The sequence below is a fragment of the Chiroxiphia lanceolata genome, chromosome 7 (assembly GCF_009829145.1).
Source record: "Chiroxiphia lanceolata isolate bChiLan1 chromosome 7, bChiLan1.pri, whole genome shotgun sequence".
NCBI classification, from domain to species: domain Eukaryota; kingdom Metazoa; phylum Chordata; class Aves; order Passeriformes; family Pipridae; genus Chiroxiphia; species Chiroxiphia lanceolata.
In genome coordinates this window covers 1,305,326-1,321,055 of record NC_045643.1, presented here as the reverse complement: position 1 = coordinate 1,321,055, position 15,730 = coordinate 1,305,326, and the positions used below count along the sequence as shown (strand labels likewise).

At 48.6% G+C, this 15,730-nt stretch overlaps 1 protein-coding gene across 6 annotated transcripts in view; it reads right to left on the bottom strand.

The window, feature by feature from the left end:
• Positions 1 to 15,730, bottom strand: part of HDAC4 (histone deacetylase 4) — a 223,999-nt gene that overhangs the window by 71,392 nt on the left and 136,877 nt on the right. For 5 of the 6 annotated variants that reach the window (XM_032692521.1, XM_032692522.1, XM_032692524.1 and 2 more), the window contains 5 exons: positions 14,247 to 14,363; positions 13,955 to 14,153; positions 11,058 to 11,287; positions 3,971 to 4,228; positions 2,503 to 2,689 (listed from right to left, as the gene is read on the bottom strand). In XM_032692521.1, the coding sequence (XP_032548412.1) occupies positions 2,503 to 2,689; positions 3,971 to 4,228; positions 11,058 to 11,287; positions 13,955 to 14,153; positions 14,247 to 14,363 (991 nt within the window). The remainder of the gene's footprint in view (positions 1 to 2,502; positions 2,690 to 3,970; positions 4,229 to 11,057; positions 11,288 to 13,954; positions 14,154 to 14,246; positions 14,364 to 15,730) is intronic. The other variant, XM_032692526.1, reaches the window with a different exon arrangement.

Below are 15,730 nucleotides of genomic sequence, written 5' to 3'. Positions count from 1 at the left end.
CAGGGCAGGCACAAGGATTCATTAAAGTCACGGGGCTGCTTGATCTGGAGAGGGCAAGTTCAAGGACTGGCTTTCTGGGAGGAAGGAAAATTAAATGTCATGCTCTGGGACATCAAACTGATTGCTCAGAGGAGTCAGGAAGGGCACAGCTTTCACTTTGATGTGGAGTAATGGACATCATGTTTGAGAGCTGTATTACGGGTTCTTTCCCCTGTACCTTTGAAGTCTCAGGTGTTGTCACTGAGAGAGACAGGAAAATAAAATATCCCAACCCCCCCGAATTTCCAGCTGTCTGGAGTGACTCTGTTCAGACAAAACCTCAGGTTACTGTATTATTTCTATATAATATCCCAAACATGAAGGGGATGAACAATTCCTTTGCCCGTTAGACAGTAATTGATCTCTTAAGAGCCACAGTGGTGTGCAGAGTGATCCTGGTTGGCTTACTTAGGGTCAATAATGAGGTTTGGTTCTTCCAGCCCTCTCCCCACATGATCACACCAATGCCAGCCCTCATTCCTCTGCAATCCAAAGCGCATAAGCCCGTTAGGATCAGTCTCCAAAGCAGCCACTTATCAACCAGATGGATTTTCCTAGGGAAGAAGCAGCCTGATGCGCTTGAGCACTTTGAAAAATACCCAAGACTTTAATTTCCTGCCTTTCAAAGAGTGGCTCAATCCCAGTGATTAAGCTTTAGCAGCCACCTCCAAACCCATGATCTCCGACACACCGTGCACAGCTCCAGGAAAACACGAGGCACTTCCACTCACACACGTGCTCAGCAGCTGAGATTCCTTTCCTTTCCTTCTCCCTCCTTCCACACCCCTAGAGTTGGGCTCTTTCTTCCTGCCTCTGTTACAGAATCACAGAATCAGCTAGGTTGGAGACCTCATTGAGTCCAACCTTAAGCAGTGATGGGTAATTACACCAGTCCTTCACCTTTTATGAGGGACCAAAGTTATAGGACTGGTACAGAGGTCTCACCTTTATGCTTTGCACCTTTATTAGTGCCAGGGAATGCCCAACACTTCCCCCTTGGACAGTGATTTATTGTGTTTTCCCTCCTCCATAAATGCAGAGATGGAAAGCACTGGAAAAATTCAGCCCTTGGAGGTTTAACCTGGATAAATGCCATGAAAAGGGTATTTTACAGGTGAACCACACTAAGCATCCTTCATATCATCACAATGTGCAGTGCTAAATAAAAGCAATGTGATATTCCAGCTTTTTTTAATTGTTTTAAACCCTGCCTCCAAGGAAAAGAAATCCTAACATTGGAACAGCACCTTTTCCAAGAAGCCCCGTCCTCACATTTCCATTCTTCCTGTTCCCTGTGATTTGAAATGAAATTTAGAGGCGCAAATCTGAGCCAAATGCACAGCCTGGGATAGGAAATGTTGTTGTATGTTCAGAGTCTTGTAGGTGACTGACAAGGTAACTTCACTACGAGGGGAGGAGGAGGGAAGGGGTGAATAATCTCTTCAAGCAGGGTCAGGTTTCCTCATTTTTAAAGCTCCAAGGTTTGGGGTTAAGCGTGTTAGAAGCTCAAGTTTCATGTGCTCTGACCCTAAGCCAGGGGACTACTCGTTGCATCCCTGGCAGAAGCCAAAATCTCTTCATCTGGCCAGAACTGGAAATGCAGTTTTGCTGCAATTCAAAGGTTCAGTATTAACAACAAATTAGAGATTAAAGGGCTGATTTGTCAAAATGAGCCATTTCTCGGGTTTTCACAGGGCTGACAGCACACACTTCCCACCTGCAGCTGAGGAAAAGTCATCCTGAACATTATCTATTACTACACCACCAGGGCCTGAAAATAAACCCGACTCACAGCACCGGGTGATGCAAGAAGTGTGGGTTAAAAACGGAATAAAGGCATGAGGGGAAGGCAAACAAAATCACGAGTCGCTCCCATTTGGATGTTCTGGGATTTATTCCCCTCCTTCCCTTTTCCCAAGGCGCTTGGCACGTTGCAAATTGTTCATTCACAAAATACAGCCTGACATTTGGGGAAGAAGGCGGACTCCAAAATATCCCTCATCACCCAACACAGGGCTTAGAGTTGCACAGAAAATTCCCTTTCAGCTGTTGCTAAGGGCACTGAAGAGACAGGAAGGATCTTGGGGCGGGGAGAAAGTTGGTTGTCAGGATTCAGGGAGAATTATTCTGTTTTTAATCTTGGATCATAAAATTCCAGAGTGGGTTGGAAGGGACCTTTAAGATCATCCAGTTCCACCCCCCCTGCCATGGGCAGGGACACCTTTCACTAGCCTAGGTTGCTCCAACCTGGCCTCGGACACTTCCAGGGATGGGGCAGCCACAGCTTCTCTGGGTAACCTGTGCCAGGGCCTCACAGGGAACAATTCTTTCCTAACATCCCATTTAACCTTCCTCTCGGTGTAAAGACATTCCCTCTTGTCCTGCCATTCCATGCCCTTGTAAACAAAGCCCAGCCTAAGGCAAACCAGTCACCCCAGCCCAAGCAGCCCCCCAAAGCCTCACCTGTTGTGAACCTTGGCTTAGTGGGGGGCTCCTGCACGGACATTGGGAAGGTGGCTGAGGCTGGAGAGGACTGTGCCCGGGACAGGGGTCGGTGTCCCCCGAAGGACACGGGCATTCCGGCTGCCTCCAGCGACGCCTGGTAGTTCCTCAGCTGGTGGATCCGCTGCTGCTCCAGGAGAAGGGCTTGCTGTGGGGAAGAGAAGCAAGGAGTTGCTGAAAGTGCCTTCCTAAAAGGGTGTTTTAGAGTTTTTAAGGTTTGGAGGCTTGGATTCCTTTCCCTTGCACGCAGCAAATGAAGATGTGGAGGTTTCTAGAGCGAAGTCAGGCAAGAACAGCATGTGGAACCCCAGCCCTGGGCCTGGGGCACCTGAGAGGGCGCCAGCACAGGCAGCTCCTTCCTCCCCCAGAACTGGCCTTATCTTCCTCCCCCTGTGCTCCCACCCCACTGCACTGGGCTGTTTAACAGTGCAGTGCTCCAGATCATGGATTGAATCCAGCTCAACCAGATCCCAGGCTGGAGTTGGAGCTTCCAACCAAGCTGGTTCTCTGCACAGCCACATCATCAGTTGGACAGGCTCCTGGGCAGGAGGGAGCTGTTCCAGTCTTTCACACTCCAACCCCTTTCTTCTGTTTATTCCCTCTCTCTTTGAGGCAAAGACTATTTTAAAGACTCCTCAGGTGCACTCATGGATTCAGGATTAAGGCTGCCCTTTCAGAGGACTGGGATCACTGTGGTCCATCATTAGCAACACAGAATTACAGAATCCCAGAATGGTTTGGGCTGGGACCTTAAAGCTCATCCAGTCCCACCCCCTGCCATGGGCAGGGACACCTTCCACTAGCCCAGGTTGCTCCGAGCCCCATCCAACCTGGCCTTGGACACTTCCAGGGACAGGGCAGCCACAGCTTTCCTGGGCAAATGTAGTCCCTGAGCAACATTCCAATGACATTCTTGTGGGACAGAGATCAGCTTGTACCTTGTGATCAGATTCATCGCCTGCAATCCACAGGCCTCCAGTGCTTGCCCTCAAAAGGGAGCCTGGCTGGAGGCTCCAGGATCTCTAATTCTGCAGAAGGAACACGCTCCATTGCACATCATCCCCTGCTCTTTTACCCAGGCCTTCTCTAGTCTGCTTTACAACATAAAACCAAAATAAAATCCTCTGCTAGTAGGATTCCATTTCTACTGAAAGCAGTTCAGAAATGCTAAGATACACTTTGTCTTCCCAAAGAAACAACCCCAGAAGAGACTCAGTGGCTGTAAACACACTGTGTGTTCCATATGATCTAGATTCTCCTCCCTGGGAGACTTGTGAGCTGATTCCAGGGAAGGAATCACCTGATTTTACCTCAGGATTCTATACACAGCCACGAGCTGGTTCCCTTTAGAGCAGCACAAGGTGACCACCAAGACCCAACCAATGTCCTGCAAGGGCCCGAGTGCCAGGGCGGTGTTTTGGGCGCTCACCTGACGGAAGAGCAGCTCCTGCTCCGCCTGTCTCTGCCCGGGCTCCAGCTCCTGCTGAGGCTCTGCCTCCTCCTCATCGCTCTCGATGGGTTCCTGCTTCACCTGCACCACGTTGGCCAGTCCCGGGGCCTCCTTCTGGCCCGCGGCCCGGTCGCCGTAGGGCTCCTCCAGGAGGGCCTGGTGTTCCCGCAGCTCCTCCTCCGTCTCCTCGGGGTGGCTCTCGTGCTGCCGGGCTGGCTCGTTGGGTTTGGATATAATCTGAAAGCACACGAACCAAGAAACAAACCCTTAACTCGTCTCAGGTAAAGTTCACTCTGTTCTCCAGCCTCCTGAAAAGAGCAATTGTGAATTATGGCCTTTGTCTTACGAAACAAGCGCTCCAAGGAAAGGTCAGGGCAACCTTGGCATTAAGAGCTCTGAAATTCCGTGTCCCAGGTAATGACACCCCCTTATTTTCCACTTAGTTTTCCTTCTGAAGAAATAAGAGCCTCTTGTGCCCACTCCATTCACGTCCACTCATAACAACCATCAAGATGTTTGGCAATTAAATTCTGAAAGAATACAAGAGACACAAACCCCTCTAAGAGGGTTTTTGCTGCTTGTTTGCTCAACATCACCTTGAATCGCTCCCTGAATTTTATCTGTAAGGCTGGAATAAAGATTCCTTGAGAACTTGCACTGTCTCAGGACACCCAGCTTAGAGCGAACTCCTGGTTCTAACTAGACCTTCCTAACTAGACACAGTAAACTTCTCCAGAAGCACCTCCTAAACCGAAAGGAACAATTTAATTTTCACTATAATTCACTCAGACTCTTTATAAGTTCATTGGCAAGATAAAATTCACAGTTCTCCACCTCAGACTGCTTATAAGTTTTATTTGGAATAAAAAAAAAACCCAAATGTGACCTGTTTTTAACTCTGGCATAGGAAAACCAATCCATTTCCTCTCTCTCTCAGGCTGCCCCTGTTTCACAGGCTTATAAAGAAAGTGCTGCACTTTGAAAGCTGTCAGGGCAAGGTTTAATGAGGATTAGGTCACTGGGATGGAAGGCAATATTGATTTTAAATCTAATAAAGCTAAATCAAAACCTGGTTATTGAGCACATGCAGGAGGAGTTACTCGCTCTTCGAAGAGCAGTGGCTCAAACCTGAAATTAAGCCTTTTTTCCCCCCCAAATTTAGGAAGAAAGGCTCTGCCATGTAAGTCAAGCAAGGAAGAGGGGCAGGAACGCATGGAGTTGTGTGTCTTGGTGTGGATCTGGAGTTAGACAAGAGCTTAAATGCCAAATGAAGTGGACAGACCAAGATGAGTCCTGACAACTCTCAGACGGGAGGGTGGAGCCAGGGGGGGATTGGGCCCTTCTCCCACCTAACAAATGACAGCACAAGAGGAAATGGCCTCAAGCTGTGTCAGGGTACATTTAGATTGGATACGGGGAAAATAGGTTGCTCGGGCACTGGAACAGGCTGCCCAGGGTAGCGGGGGAGTGGTTTTCCAAAGGTGTGTGGCTGGAGCATGTGGATGGTGGAGCCGAAAATCTGGAGAGGAGGAAACAGAGCAAAAGGCAGGACCTCAAGCCTGGATTTCAAGAGAGCAGACTTTGCCCTCTTCAGGGATCTGCCTGGAAGCAGATATAGCCCTGGGGATCAGAGGGGTCCGGGAGATGTGGAAGATTCAAGGATTCTACAGGATCAAGAAAGATCCATCCCAAGGAGTGAGAACTCCAGCCCTTGGGGTTAAGAAAGCCAAAGCCAACCCAGAGCTGCATCTGGCAAAGGACATGAAGGGCATCAGGAAAGAAGAAAGGAAGACCAGGGAAATCCACATGACATGGAAAAGGGCCATGGCACTTAATACCTCTTACCAGGAATCCCAGGACCCTGAGACCAGAGGGAAAGTCTGGAGCAAGGAAGACTTACTACCCTTGGTGGACGAAACACCAGGGTCAGGCAAGACTTAAAAAAACATGGATATACTTAAGTCCAAGGGACCCTGATGGGTTGTGCTCCCAGGTGGTGGGATAAGAGGCCTTGGGCACAAAACCAAACCCATGGAATTCTTTCTGAACATAAGAAAACGTTTGTTTGTTTGTTTTTTCCGTGAGGGTGGTCAAACACTTGAACTGGTTGTTCATAGAGGTTCTGGAGGCTCCATCCTTGGAGACATTCAAAAGGCAATCAAATGTGGTCTTGGGAACTGCTGGAGCAGGGACATTGCACTCAGCGATGGACTCAGTGATCCAAACCTCTTCAGGATTTTTGGGAGGCCCCCCCCTGCCCTCCCAGTTTCATTCCTTATAATACACAACGAATAAACCATGTTAAGCTAAAGGTTCTTCCATCCATGTCCTTTAAGCTCTCTTAGGCTTGATGAACATAACCCCTTTTAAAGTTAATTAAATCATCATAAACCATCTGCTGCTTGGTGGGTTTTTTTTCTGCTTGGATCGAAGATCTCAAGCTTTGAACTTAATACCTTTTGAACTTCTGAACTGCAGGAGGTAATTGCTGGGAAAAGAACTTACAATGTCACTGTCACATCTAATGGGAACAAGAGGCAGTGTCATCCCTGAGAAGTTTCAAATTATTCCTACTCCTTGAAAATGGAAGAATTAAATGAAAACCACAATGAAGGTTGAAAGATCAAGTGGCCCATGCCAAGGACACTTCAAACATTCCCTTTGCTCTCCAAATGCAAAGGGAATCTCTTGGTCTGCCACCACTTTGAGCTGCTGCAACCCTGTTTTAAAGGACAATTTTGTAGAGAAAACACTTTGTCATGAACATATTCCATATAAAACATATTCCATATAAAACATATTCCATATAAATCTGCATCCCAGGCCTGTTAAAACTCCCTGAAAATCTTCCATTTGTGAAATTTTATGCAATCTAAAATTGAAGGTAATAAAAGTGCAAGGGGCTGAATATAAAGGGAGCTTTGAGAATGCTCCTAAATATATTTGAAATAGTGAACACAATGCACCATAAATATCTCCTCCTTCCCTTAATTAGCTCTCTGGCTTCCTCTGCAATGAGGTTACTCCTCTTTTTCCATACCCAGTGGCCTCTGGCTGTCACCTACTGCCACCATAAACCCTGTTAAAGACACTGCCTCTCCAACCCTGGGCAGGCAACGAGTTTACTACAGAATAAATGAGATATCTCTGCTCACAAGCATTTTTAAAAGGCTCCATGCAGTTGGTGAGATTTCTCCTCTACGCCTTGGAAATACAAAAAAACCCAGAAATTTTTAAAAAAGCATAGCAATGTCAAGTCATAAATACAAGGAAAAGCAAAGAATTCTTCCTTTTTTTGTGGAATTCTTCATGAGAGGAAAAAAAAGCTGCATTTCTTCGCTGGTAAAATGTCAGCTGGCATTAGGTTTGTCTAGTAGATATGAGAAATAGAATCACAGAATTGTTAAGGTTGGGAAATATCTCCAAGATCATGAAGTCCAATTTTTGACCAAGTACCACCGTGCCCAACGATCCGTATTTATTCCTTCTTTGCAGTGGTAAGTTCTTGGGACACTGAAGACTTGGAAGGTGCTACTGAACAGGTTAGAAACATCTAGTTACTCATCAAAGTTTGATGGAGAGCCCCTACCACAAAAAAATCCCAGACTCACAGCATGGTTTGGGTTGGGAGGGACCTCAGAGCTCAACAGATCCAGGCTGGAGGCTGAAAACAACCCCACACACCTCCGAAGCTGAGGATAAACCATCTCATTTCCATACAGCTCATCCAGGGCTCTCTGAGGGGAGGAGAAGCTCAGAGATCACATCAAAAGCCCATTTCACCTGTCAGATACGTCCAAGAGTCAAACCCTTGTGGAGAGAGGGGTGTGCTGGAAGGTGGGCTGGCTTCTGTCCACGTCCACACATCTTCTGAACACCTCCAGGGATGGGGACAGGAGTCCCCACTGCCCTGAGCAGCCTGTGCCGGGGCCTGACCAACCTTCCAGGGAAGAAATTTTCCCTGAAATCCAACCTAAAATCTCCCCTGGTGCTCCTCTAGGTTTGAACATTAAACATGCAAAAAGGGAGGGAATTATTAGGTCAATTAGAATCATGGAATGCCAGAATAGTTTGGGGGGGAAGGACCTTAAAGCTCATCCAGTTCCACCTCCTGCCATGGGCAGGGACACCTTCCACTAGCCCAGGGTGCCCTGCCCAACCTGGCCTTGGACACTTTCAGGGATGAGGCAGCCACAGCTTCTCTGGGATAAACATCTGAGCAAGAAGTAATTCAGTATCTTATCTAGAATCTCATTTAATGTCTCAAACCCCAGCTGGAAACTTCAATAATGCTCTTTTCACTCACTCAAGTGTCTCCTGTCCCCATTTCTGGGGCGTTCCACGGGGGTTTTGTGTGTGTGAGTTTATCCTCTCCTTAAAGCAAACGTCACCAGCAGGTGACAAGAAGATGAGCAGGGCTGGGACCCACATTTTCCAGAGAGGTCCTTGCTCTGAGCAGAGCAGTCACTCTGGGCAGGTCAGCTCCAAGTGGGATGAACCACATTTGCTACACTCAAGTGATCCCCAAGCTGCACCTGACAGGGGCAGACTGGGGACTTTACACCCCACATGGGAAGGGATCCTCATGTCCCCTCCAGTCACCCCATGGAGTCTTGGCCCTCCTTCTGTCCCATCCCTCTGCCCCCTCCTTCCCTGTCCTCAGTTGTCCAATTCCAAGTCCCTGTTCCAAAGCCTCGGATGTCAAGGCTTCACAGCCAGATCCTCATGTTGATTGTTCTTATTAATTTCAAGCAAATCAACATATTTTTCCTTAGTTGCCTTCCGGGAAACAGCAAGACTTCTTTTGGCTGCAAATCTCCTTAAAAACTTCATCTGCTGCAGACACCCAAGGCCAAAATCTCAAAATTTGGAAAAATCACATGGAATTGAGAAGAGCCTTGTATTATTTATGGGAAATCAGTAAATAAATAAATTAATGCTATCAGTTCTGTTACAAATTAAATAACCTATTATTTTATTTTTAGTTGTGCCCTTAACTCTCCTACACACGAGGGTCTTAAAATATCCCTGCATCTGGGAAAAGTCTTTTTCCATGTCAGCACTTGGATATTATCCCACAGGATAAATTTGCCACACGCACACAGTGTTAGTACTGAAGTGATTTTAACTCATTCCTTCTATAAATCAAACCCAGGGAACGGCCCCTCTGCCATCAGTTTAATTAAAGCCCCCTCTGCCTGCTTTTGCTACGGATGCCACAGATCCCAGCTCCAACAAAGCCGGAATTCAGAGCTCCTGGGAGGTCCAAGAGAAAGCCGGGATGAGCTCAGAGGTTACGTCACGGCCAAGGCTTGGGAAGAGCCTTGAAAACCCTCAAACTGTGGAGTTGACACTTATTCCTGGACAAAGAATCCCAAGCCAGTGCCCCACATCCGATGACCCCGGGCCTGGTACAGTGTCAGGAGGGGGGTGAGGGGGTTTCTGGGGCAGCAGCAGCTCCCGGTGTGAGGGGCTGAGCCGGGGCCAGGCCTGGCACCCCCAGCCTGTGCTGGCAGCGCTCCAGAAGGACAGGATTGACGTCAGTGCCTTGTGTAATCGTCCTGCCCCGGCTCCAGCCCATAAACAACGGGCTAGGGGGGCTTTGGGGGCTTCTTTCATGTTGGAATCCAGCTCTTGGTAGCTGTGTTTTCTCACAGGGCTGGAACGGTGAAAATATTTGGAGAAAGCCTCTCCATAAATGAAAGCGCAGCGAGCCCACGGGCTTGTCCTCCCGAGCCTCAAACCTGCTACTGGAACTGCTGGTTTCCTAAGGAAAGCCACCACTGGGACTCCTTGAGAGGAGTGTTTAGAAAGCCTTAAACCAGAAAAAAATCACAGAATGGTATGGGTTGGGAAGGAACTCCAAGTTCCAACTCCCTGCCATGGGCAGGGGCACCTTCCACAAAACCAGGTTGCTCCAACCTGGCCTTGGACACTTCCAGGGATGGGAGTCAGAATGAAATATCCCACTGATGATGATCCATTTCTCAAGTCCCCAACAGCCCTTTTACATTGGAAGGAACACCCCGTGCCTCTAAAATCCTGGGAGAGTCCCTCTGCTGGGTAAAACAGCCCAGCTCCATCCCCACCGCTTGTGATCAGACCCCTCATGTGTAACAGGTGAGTTTTACCTTCCTACAGCCTAAAACTCTGCTTTTTTAACATTTACTCAATGCAATCATCTCAAAGCAGCTTTTTTTCTGCTTCCTTGTAATAGAGGTGATTTTGGCTACAAAGCCAAAACTCTGTGCAGGGATGAAGGAGATTTGCAGTGTTCACCTGAGGGTCTCCAGGTGATTTACAGAAAGCCAGGTGATAAACAAAGTGCTTGCTTTCCTCGAAGGAATTGCTGAATCACATCTAATTCATCTTCCAAACGACCTCTGCAGGACGCACAGCCACGCTGCCATCACTTTTCCAGGAGAAGAAATGGATGGGACACTGTAATGCTTTACCCAGGGCTGGAGTTAAGGAGAATACGGACTGGAGATGGGAACAGCTCTGCTCCTTCCCAAGGTAATTCCAGTGAAAAATCATGGAATGGTTTGGGTTGGAAGGGACCTTAAAGAGCATCTCATCCCACCCCCTGCCACAGGCAGGGACACCTTCCACTAGCCCAGGTTGCTCCAAGCCCCATCCAACCTGGCCTTGGATACTTCCAGGGATCCAGGGGCAGCCACAGCTTCTCTGGGCAACCTGTGCCAGGGCCTCCCCACCCTCATAGACAAGAATTCCTTCCCAATATCCCATCTAACCCTGCCCTCTGGCAGTGGGAAGCCATTCCCCCTTGTCCTGTCTCTCCATCCCTTGTCCTCAGTCCTTCTCCAGCTCTCCTGGAGCCCCTTTAGGCCCTGGAAGGGGCTCTAAGTTCTCCCTGGAGCCTTCTCTTCTCTGGGTGAGCACCCCTAAGTCTCTCAGCCTTTCAGTAAATCTGAATAACTTCACTCACAAATATTTCCTGGTGTTGTGGTGCCTCCCAGAGCTCCCGGGACGAAAGCAGGAGGCAGAACCGCGCCAGACCCCGAAACAGCGCGGGGAAAAAAGCCATCGAAAACATCCTTCCTACCTTGTTGATGTGCAGCTGCTGCTGCTGGAATTGCTGTTTGTGTTTCTCCAAGAACTGCTGGTGCTGCTGCTGGATCACCAACTGCTGCAGGGCCTGGGCGTTCTGGGGCAGGGGTGCGGACTGGGTGCGCCCCAGTGGGCGGTGCTGCCGCAGCTTGTGGATGGAAGGGGAGACCCGCTCGCCTCCAACCAGGGGCTGTGCGTGGAGGGGCAGTCCTGAAAGATACCAGTCTGAAGATAATATGGAGGAAAAAACAGCAGAGGAGAAACAAAAGGAAGAAGGAAAGGAAGGGAGAAAACGGCTGTTGAGTAACGATGTATCATGTTAAACCTCCGCCACCACTTACGGCCGGAGCGGCCTCGAAAGGGAGCAGGTAATTAATGAATTCATTAATGCTGCGGGAAGAAAGGCTTTGCTTGACTGGGGTTCTTTGCTTGGTTACTCAAGAGACCCCATGGAAACACCTCATTTCCTAAAATCAGCAATATCTTACAGACCATTCCACAGTTTGAAGTTTAAATCCCACGGCTTGGTTTAGGCAGTAATCCCAGGTCCAAGCCAAGCTGGCATCCCACAGCATCTAGTAGTTATCCCTGGTGATGGATGATGATCAAGGAAGGCATGGCTGCCCTTGGCTAGACTCTATTCCACACTAGGGAAATGAGCAGGGATGAAAACTTCCATGTGATAGCCCCCTGACCAGGTCTGTGCTGGCAAAACGAGCATTTTGGGAATATAGGAGCTGTCAGGCTTCGTTATTTCCATAGGGAGAAAGGTCAAGATGACAAATAGCTAGGATTGTTTCCACCACTGTCCTGTGCATACATGTCAGTAACTACAGGAAAACCAAAGGTTATTTTGGGATAACTGGAGTTACTCATCTACCCTTGGCAATTTGGGTGTCATTGAAATATCTGTGAAATATCCATCCAAGCTCTGGGCAGGGCACGTCTTCAGGAATTATCTTGTCTTCTTAGCTGTTCTTGGGCTGAGCTCTCTGAAAACACACCTTCCTATTCTTCTTAGACACCTGGGACACAAGATCCACCCAGCAGGGAGCCCAGCCCAAGGGCAGAGGAGCTCAGGATACACCTTTACTCCTGCTTGTTACACCTTTGGATAGAATGGCATCACTGGGAACTTGGGAACTGCTGCCTCCCCAACAGGGGTAAGGCTGCTCCCACTTTTGGGAAAGAATTCCTCTGCTTCCTTCAGGCTCTGGGTTAGAAGAGAAGCTGCCCAGGAGTCTGCAGCCAGCTCAGTGCCCTGGATTAGAAACACCCTGGCATTCCTGCCCCAGGATGTGACCTTCTCCCACCGATTCACAGAAGTGCCCTACGTGGAAGGATCTGACTCATGTAAAAGCCTCTTTTCCTGGGGGAAGATTTAAGGAGTTTCCCCCACTCTTTGCTCTTCTGAAAAGATTCCTGTGTATTTGATTTTATAAATGCACATCTCTACAAATGTCAGTGTGTACACACACAAATCTGGATATGGATACATGGATCACTGGGAAAGGTGTGCTCCTTTTCCCTCAGACCACAGTTCCTCCTCCCAAAAGTTCCAGTTAGACAGCAGAGTTTGCATAGGATATTCTGGAATACCACCTTCCTCCAAGGGAATGACCAAGGTCCCTGGGAACGCTTTCCAAGGAGACTCCTTGTTCATAGAATCCTGGAGTGGTTTGGGATGGGAGGGACCTTAAAGCTCATCTTGTTCCACCATGAGCAGGGACACCTTCCACTAGACCAGGTTTCTCCAAGCCCTGTCCAACCTGGCCTTGGATTTTACAGCTGACAGGAGTCTTCCTCCAGAGCTGAAGGCCATCAGCAGAATCCCAATAATCCCCCCTTTGCTTCCAAGGAATTTGCAAGTCCTAAGTGCAGCTTGGCAGCCAGTCCCCTCAGGGCTTTGGGGAGCACGTGGGAGCTCTCTGTCTTCCAGCTGCTGCCTCTGGAACGTGTGTTCCTGCTGGCTGCTCTGCTGTGGGGGGACTCTTTCTCCCCAGTGTGGGTTTGGAACACGTTGTGCTCGCTCGGAAAACACCACGGGCTAGAAGGAACATGCTTGGAAGCAAACACTGCCAATGGAGGGGAGCGAATACTGCAGCTTCCCAAATGTACATGATCCCAAGCTTATCACAACCCCACTTATAGTCCTGGGATCTGGATGCAAAACGAGCTTCCATGATCCACGCTTCCCAACAACTTCCATTGGAAATGGAAGGGAAGGAATCCAAATTAACATGGTAGCAATGTTGGCAGAGCATCCTTTGTCCCACTGTCACACTCTGTAAACCAGGAGTGCATCCTACTAGGAATTAGTGCTTGGAATCGAGCCTATGTATAGGAATACGCCTTCCCACAGGTACCTCATCCTGAAAATCTGACCCTGGGAGTGACTCACAGCAATTAAATCCCGAAAATGGGACATACCCAAACAAATACAATCTGCCGGAAGGCAGCCGGTTGTGCCATGGATTTGCTATTTATATTAATGATGAGAAGGAAGCATTTTAACCTGGAATTTGTGCCCTTCCCACATGGAACAGGAACCATCCGTGGAAAACAGGGATCCTAAGGCACAACTTGCCCCTGCTTTAATCTGCAGTGGTTAGAACTCTTAGCTAGAGAGTTCTCAGCTTTTACTTTTTGTGGAACAATACCATTTATTTTCACCTCACCAAAATGACAAGGCAGCTCCCCCTCCCTCGGGATGAAGTGGGAAACCTCGGATTTGGGAAAAGTCCCCGCTATCCAAATGGATCAGCAAACACATCCCAAAGGTTCTGTGCTCCACCTGCAGAGACGATGCAGTATCTGGAGGCTGCCTTTCCAAAAACCCCCCAGGTTACTGGAGGTTCCCTCTGTTTTCCGGCCGTGTCCGAGCGCTCTCACCTGTGACTAGGGGAGTTTGTGCAGTTGGCTGTTCCAGTAAGACCATGTGTTGCAGGAGAGGGTTATGTGCAGTTCCCCCATCCCTTTCCAACGTTGTAGTGCTCAAGTAGGGAGTGAGGTGGGTTCCAGGGAAGAGGGAGATCCGCTGCTGCAGGGCTGGGATAGCGAGTCTCTCCGCATCCTGCTGGGCTGATCCCGCCTGCAAGGAAAAGGCCCCATGGGCAGCAGGGAGGGAGTTAAGGGAGGAATCCATGCCAGGGTCATTCCAGAGGCTCATCCCAACCCCACTTACGCTGGAAGGGCCAGTGGCAGGCAGGCCAAGCGTGATGTTGGGCAGGGAAGGAGAGGTGTAGAGCGGGAGCTGCGTCACGGAGCCCTCACGGTTCACGAGCCTGTGGGCCAGGCTGGGCTGGGAACAAAACAGCAACATGGGCCTGGTCAGAGACCCTGGGAAGGACCCTCCAGGATCACCAATCCACCTCCTGGCCTTGCACAGACACCCCAACAATCCCACCCTGTCCCTAAGGGCGTTGTCCAAATGCTCCCTGAGCTCTGGACACTGCCCTGGGGAACCTGGTCAGGGCCAACCACCCTCTGGGGGAAGAATCTTTTCCCAATATCCATCCCAAACTCACAGCTTCAGCTGTTCCCTTGATACTTGCCCTTCTCAAGCTCTTTTTGAAGCTAAAACAGATTATCTTAAAAAGAAAATTGCTGTTGTTCTCTTTAGCAAATAACAGACAATTTCTGTTACTAACTGGTGTGCGTAAATCAGGCTTCAAAACCTCACCCAAAAGCCTTAAGGTTGCACTTATGCAGCTATTTCCTGGTTTTCAGGCTGAAACACAAGATTTCCTGAGTTATCTTCTGGGCACTTAAAGCAAGAACACTTTAGTAAAAAGACCTTTAATTTCCAAATACGCACTAGAAAACCCATTATGAAAATGACAATAAACTGCCCGATTTTCCTGTTAGGAAACAACTGTTCTGAGATCAACCTGAATTCTCTGCAGGTGATTTTCCAACTTAAATAGAATTTAGACTTCAACAAGACTTGCTATAGAATTTCTACTGTTAAAACACAGGTGGTGCTGTGAAAAAGGCAATTTTTGATTAACTTGATGTTCTACTATGGGACAATCTTTACCTAAGCTGTGGCTGCCCCATCCCGGAAGTGTCCCAGGCCAGGTTGGACAGGACTTGGAGTAACCTGGGCTAGTGGAAGGTGTTCCTGCCCATGGCAGGGGTGGAATAGATGATCTCTAAGGTCCCTTCCAACCCAACCCAACCCAACCCACAGTTGTGTGTCCGTGCACAGGCAGCACAAACTCAGGTTTGGAGGTGTCCTGATAAAGCTGTCAGTGGGTCCACTTAAACTGTGATAAATCCAGGAGGCTCTCAAAGATTATTCTATAGCAAATGTTTGGTTTTCAGTATCAGCTCTTTCAACATGTGCTTTATTTCCTCCCCCCCAACAACAGTTTGTTACAGCAGTTTTTTAATCACAGAAACATTTAGGTTGGAAAAGACCTCTAAGATCAAGTCCATCACTCACTCCAAGCTTCACCTCAGAGTCTCCAGGGTGCAAAAGAGACTTGGATTTTCCAGAGCAGGCCCAGCCCTTCAACCAAGAAAACAACCTGCAAAGTCTCCCTGACTTACAGGACTCTGAATTTTGGTCTAAAATGTACCTCAGTTACACCCCTCTCATGGAATCCCAGGATGGGTTGGGTTGGAAAGGACCTTAGAGATCATCCAGTGCCACCCCCTGCCATG